This window comes from Egretta garzetta, unplaced genomic scaffold, assembly GCF_000687185.1.
Source record: "Egretta garzetta isolate BGI_Z169 unplaced genomic scaffold, ASM68718v1 scaffold368, whole genome shotgun sequence".
Taxonomy (NCBI): domain Eukaryota; kingdom Metazoa; phylum Chordata; class Aves; order Pelecaniformes; family Ardeidae; genus Egretta; species Egretta garzetta.
In genome coordinates, this window is record NW_009260684.1 from 409753 (window position 1) to 414793 (window position 5041).

The window sequence follows — 5041 nt, forward strand, 5'->3', positions numbered from 1 at the left end:
CGGGGCCGCCATCGCCCCCCCCGCCGTCTGCCGGGACCCACCGCCCCCGCGCCGGGCGCATGTACAGGCAGGCAACGCCGGGCGCCTCCACTCCTCCACCCCGGAGGCGTTCCCGCCCTGCCATGGGTGCTGGGTGGGCCCTTCGGAGCCCCTTCGCTCCCTTTATCCCAGCTGGGAGCACTCAGGGTGAGGGTGCCTGGTCCCATTTTCCTGGGGGGGGGAGCGTGGGCCTAGGACACAAGACCCATCAAGTGACACGGCCACGTGCAGATGTGGAGGGGGGCTGTTACCCCCCCAAAGCAGAGCATCCCGCATGTCACGGGTTGAGCACAGCAGCGTGCCCCTGCCAGGGTCCGGCACTCAGCCCAGACTTTATTTAGTGCAGAAAAGCCTCAAGTTTATTAAAAACACTCTTGCGGGGGGGGGGTATTATTTTTCCAGAGCCCCCAAATTAAGTCTTGAAATAAACCCGAGCCAGGGTGGGGACGCAGCCCCACACATCCGCCAGGTCACACTTGTGTCCCACCAGGACGAAGGCGGGGGGCCGGTCCCCGGCAGCTTCGCGGTACCACTCGGGGACGTGCTCGAAGGACGCCCGGTTGGTGAGGTCGAACACCAGCAGCACCCCCGCTGCGCTCCGGTAGAAGGACCTGGTGATGGACCTGGGCACACCGGGGGGATAGGGGTTTTGGGGGGCACCCCAGCATCCACGGGCCCCTGCACCCATTTCCCTTGGGGCTTGGGGGATTGTTGGGTCCCAGCTGGGACCTTGGGAGCAGGAAGGGGAGACCTGCCTGCACCATCTGCACCCCAATTTTCTGTTCAGCACCCCCATGCCCCCCAACGGGGGGGGTCCAGAGTCCTGCGGGGTTTTGCAGGGGCTCGGGGGTCCCCCCATCCCCCCCCCAGCCCAGGGGTGGGTGCTGATGGGGCTGAGCATTGGGCAGAAACAGGGCACCCCCAGACCAACCCCGTGGTCCCCAAAAGGCTCCCAGGGATGGGAGCTGCGTGGGACTCCTCGCTCCAGCCACAGCACCCGGCTCCTCAGCCCTTAGCACCCCATTTGAGCCTCTTTCACGCTCCCGGCTCCAGCCTGATGCACTCAGGAAGGAAATCACCCGGCCCATCGGCACCCCAGAACTGGACCTGCACCCCAGGACCAGCACCCAGCCCTGCTCCCTTGTCTGCCCCCCAAAACCAGCTCTGGCTTCGCTGGAACCTCAGCATGAAGTTGCAGTGGCCCCTAAAGCGTCACCGTCCCAGTGAGCTGTCACTGCCTGTCCCCGCACGCCCAGCCAGGGACATTACAGCCACCCAGGGTGGGGGGGACGAGTCAGTTGGGTGCTGGGGTCCCGCGTGGGGGCTGTGTCCCTGTCCCCACCTCACCTCCCCACGGCCGCGTCCCCCAGCACGATGATGCGGAACTGGTAGTGTCCCCTGGGGTCGGGGTCCTGGGGGGGACCTGTCACTGTCCCCATGCCAGCAGCCGTGCCTGGCAAGGCCAGATCCACCATCCCCAGGCTGGCCAGATCCTGACCTGGCTGGGCTTTGCTGTGCTGGCAGGGCCAGGTCTCCTCCCTTGTCCCCACCCCGCAGTGTCTTCCCCAGGGACAGGGACAGCTCTGGCCTCCCAGTCACCCGGGCGGACAAACAAACCCTCCCGGGGAGGGGGGAGAAGCCACCAGTGGCTCCGTCCTCGCCCTCTCGTCCCCAGGACACCATTTGGCATTGTCACATGCCAGCTCTGTCCTGCTGCCTGGATTTGGTGACAAAGCAGGGCCCCAGCTGGGCTCTGGGTGTACGGAACGCGCTGCCGCAGTAGGGCTGGTGCCCCTGAGGAAGCCAAAAATCCTGGGAGAGGTGGGAGGGATGAGCTCTGGGGGAAAGGGGAGTCCCCCCTCATGGGGAGAAGGGAAGAGGGGTCAGAGGCACCAGCCCCGTGTTCCCCGGACAAAGCGCTCTCTGCAAACAGCCCGGGCCCCCCTGCAGCCACATAGAGAAGGGGAGGAACAGCCTGGCTGGGCTGGGGCTGTTCCCACCCCCAATTTGTTCTCCATCGTGAGAAAATGGGCAACTCCAGTCACCAGGGCTCCAGCTGAGGATGCTGGAGACGCTGCCATTCCCCGGGTGGGAGCTGCTCCACACACCTTGGCTTCCCCAGCAGCAGGGGACGCGCTGGGGAGCTCCAGCAGGAAGGGAAGGACTGGCTCCTGGTTATGCAGCTCTGGTAGCTCAGTGTTAGGAGCACTGACTTGCACTGTTTTCCAGGAGAAAATAAAAAAAAAAAAAAATAGTACATCCAAGAGCAGGTCCCAGCCACGCAGCAGCTGTCTGGAGATCCAGCCCACAGGTGAACCGACAGAACCTCACCTTGAAGGACTGGTAACCTTGGGTGAATAAGCTTCTCCGATCTCACAAGTTCAGCCTCACCCACAGCACCCAGGGGGATGTGGTGGGGCAAGGGCAGCCAGGCAGCACCCCAACCCCAACCCAGGAGACACAGCAAGAATTTCAAGTGATTGCGTTTATTCACCCTCAAAATATTTTATATCCAGACCCTCCCTCAAGCTCTTCTGAGGAAACTCCACGGAAGGGGCTGTTCTTCCATGCCAAGTGTTTAAATGGGAGCTTGAGCAGCACCCAGAGCCAAACAAGTTCCCCCCCACCATGGTGGGGGCGAGCGGAGCGCAGGGGCGGCTGCTCCCACCTGAGGGAGCTCATGGCTCAGGAAGGAGCTGGGATCTGGTTAGGCAGAGCTCCCGCTTTGGAGGACAGGGCTGGGAAAGGCCGAAGTCTTGCACTTGCAGCACCGGAACCCTCAGGGACTGGCTCACCTCAGCTCCCCGCTCTACTTGGACCTAAAGAGGAGATAAAAAATAACCCAGCAGTTTGACTCGGCATCGCTTCAGATTTCACCTGTGTTAAGGAATTCCCTGGCGTTCCCTCTCCCCACACCATGTGGTGATTTTGGCTGGTTCATGCCTGGCCTCAGCCCCATATCCGCAGGATTCATCCAACAGTCTCCAAAGAAAGGAGTCATCACGGACCAGGCTGTGCTCAGAGGGCTGGCGTGGTGCGACTGATCCCACGGACACCTTGCAGCACAGACAACAGCCTGCCCAGTTAAAAACCTTACTAACCAAGTCGCTCATCCCCACCTGTAACACCCAGATTAAGGACTAGCCATTTCCAGCACAGGCACAGTCTGCTTGAACCGTCCTTCGTCCTTGAGGAGCGGCGAGGTCCCACTCACGAAACACCGAACACCCACAGAGGACACTCACGTGCTCCACGTTGCAGCTTCCCCACGATTCAGGCCCCAAGGAAAGCAAACCGAATCCCTTCACCGGGGACGGGGGCTCATGAAGCGCTCGGCCTTTTCTGCTAAGCAAGTCATTCCTGAAAAAAACCCAAAAGACCAAACTCAGAGCCCCAGGTAAGCAGCTGAGGTCAATGGGCTGCTGCACCCGAGGAATCAATGCATGGGATCCAGCCCAAGCAAACACCAGCCCGCAAATCTTCATGGCACCTTCTGCCCTCCACACCCAACATTTCTCCCTCCTCTTGACCAGGGAGGGGGTTTCACTCCCAGCCCAGCCTGCCCGAAGGAGCAAGGCCCACACAGACTTGTCTTCGAACTGGCCCCTCTCAGAGCAGGACTGCACCAGCAAAGAGGCCGAGACCAGTTTGAATTTTATTTTTCCTCCTTTTTCGACCACAAGATCGGTATTCAGATCTGATGGGAAAGGGATCTGGAGGGAGAGGTTACGGAGCTCCGTCAAGGGCGTGCGTTCTCACCTCGGGTTTATCTGGCAGGCAGGCCATCGGCTGAGGGTTCCAACACATCAAGCAACCCTGGAACACACTGCAAACACCCCCAAGGTCAGCAGCAGGCTGCAGACTCCCGAGTACACCATCACTGACATGCACCCCCTCCCCCCAGAAGCCAGCAGCACCCTGCAAGAACAGCCTAATTCCTGAAAATATATAGGAGGGGCGAGTGACAGCAACAGGCAAAAGAGGCCCAGCAGTCAAAGACCTTCCCATTGCTCTTGCATGTTGTTGGAGACCTGTAGCTATTGCATGGAACCACAGCTCTTGGATAAACATGCAGTCATCGCTGACCTCGGCTGGCAAAGTCTGCTACAGCTCCAGAGCGGCAGGTGGAGTGAAAGCCAAGCGATCTACTGGCTTTGGATCAGATCTGATTCCCAGTTCTGCCACTAGCCAGGCCCAGTGATGGTGGAGAGAGAAAGCTCCCTTATCCCACTCACGCATGATCTTGGCAGAGCAAGAAGGAGATTCTGCAGTTCTTAATGGCTGGAGATACCTGCGACAGGCCCTGCCAGTGGGAAATCCTCATCTGCGGGGCCCAATCCCAAGCACAAGCCCTGCAGAGGACCCACAGCATTGGGAACAAGGACCACACTGGGAGTATCTGCTATCAGAGGGCCAGGCCATACCACTGCTTGCTGCTCCAGCCAAGGCAGGCCGTGACAGTAACCAAATTCCCAGCATAAGGGGAGACTCCAGAGCCCGAATCACACATCTCACCTGCCCAACACTGCCGTCACCAGGCATCGCACTGGGATCACCTTCCACGCCAGGATGCTACTGGGGAAGGGTTACAGTCGTGGGCTTCAGGTAGGTTCCTAAGACAGAAAAGGTATGTTATGCTAAAACAGCAGGGAAGCTGCGATGCCCACCACCTCCCACCTCGCCGTGCACCAGTTAAGACCCCAGACACAGGCTGTCGGGGTAGCTGCTTTCTTCTAGTGACAGCACCCCGACACCACCTGGGCCCACAGCCAGGGCCCAGGGGTGCCCAGACCCTCGCCCTCAGCTCGGCAGCCCCCCAGGCCTCCCCGGGACATGTATTTTCCCGAAATGTTGCCGGACAGTTACGGAGACTCAAACTGCGCGGCGACCGTCGAGGAAAACCGCTCTCTCTCGGCTCCTTTTTGACTGCATCTGCCACACCACCGAGACAGACGCAGCTTCGATAGGGCCGGGCAGGCCTGCAGGGGCTCTCCCAGGGGGG

General features: G+C 60.4%; 1 protein-coding gene, 1 long non-coding RNA gene and 4 other non-coding genes across 6 annotated transcripts in view; all 6 read right to left on the minus strand.

The window, feature by feature from the left end:
- The window catches only part of RAB42 (RAB42, member RAS oncogene family), a 3100-nt gene extending 1622 nt beyond the window's left edge, over positions 1–1478 (minus strand). The window contains exons 1-2 of the mRNA XM_035901304.1: positions 1387–1478; positions 498–662 (exon numbers count right to left, since the gene is read on the minus strand). Coding sequence (XP_035757197.1) covers positions 498–662; positions 1387–1478 — 257 coding nt within the window. The remainder of the gene's footprint in view (positions 1–497; positions 663–1386) is intronic.
- A 1031-nt stretch (positions 1479–2509) lies between these two features.
- LOC118452994 lies at positions 2510–5035 on the minus strand. Its single transcript, XR_004842891.1, has 4 exons — positions 4555–5035; positions 3799–3865; positions 3285–3399; positions 2510–2858 (listed from the first exon to the last, which is right to left on the minus strand). It is a non-coding gene; the product is annotated as an uncharacterized LOC118452994 (long non-coding RNA).
- LOC118453001 lies at positions 2981–3051 on the minus strand. Its single transcript, XR_004842896.1, has one exon. It is a non-coding gene; the product is annotated as a small nucleolar RNA SNORD99 (small nucleolar RNA).
- LOC118452999 lies at positions 3626–3761 on the minus strand. Its single transcript, XR_004842894.1, has one exon. It is a non-coding gene; the product is annotated as a small nucleolar RNA SNORA61 (small nucleolar RNA).
- Positions 3984–4114, minus strand: LOC118452998. The gene has a single exon (XR_004842893.1). It is a non-coding gene; the product is annotated as a small nucleolar RNA SNORA44 (small nucleolar RNA).
- LOC118452997 lies at positions 4871–5014 on the minus strand. Its single transcript, XR_004842892.1, has one exon. It is a non-coding gene; the product is annotated as a small nucleolar RNA SNORA16B/SNORA16A family (small nucleolar RNA).
- Positions 5036–5041: the final 6 nt, after the last annotated feature.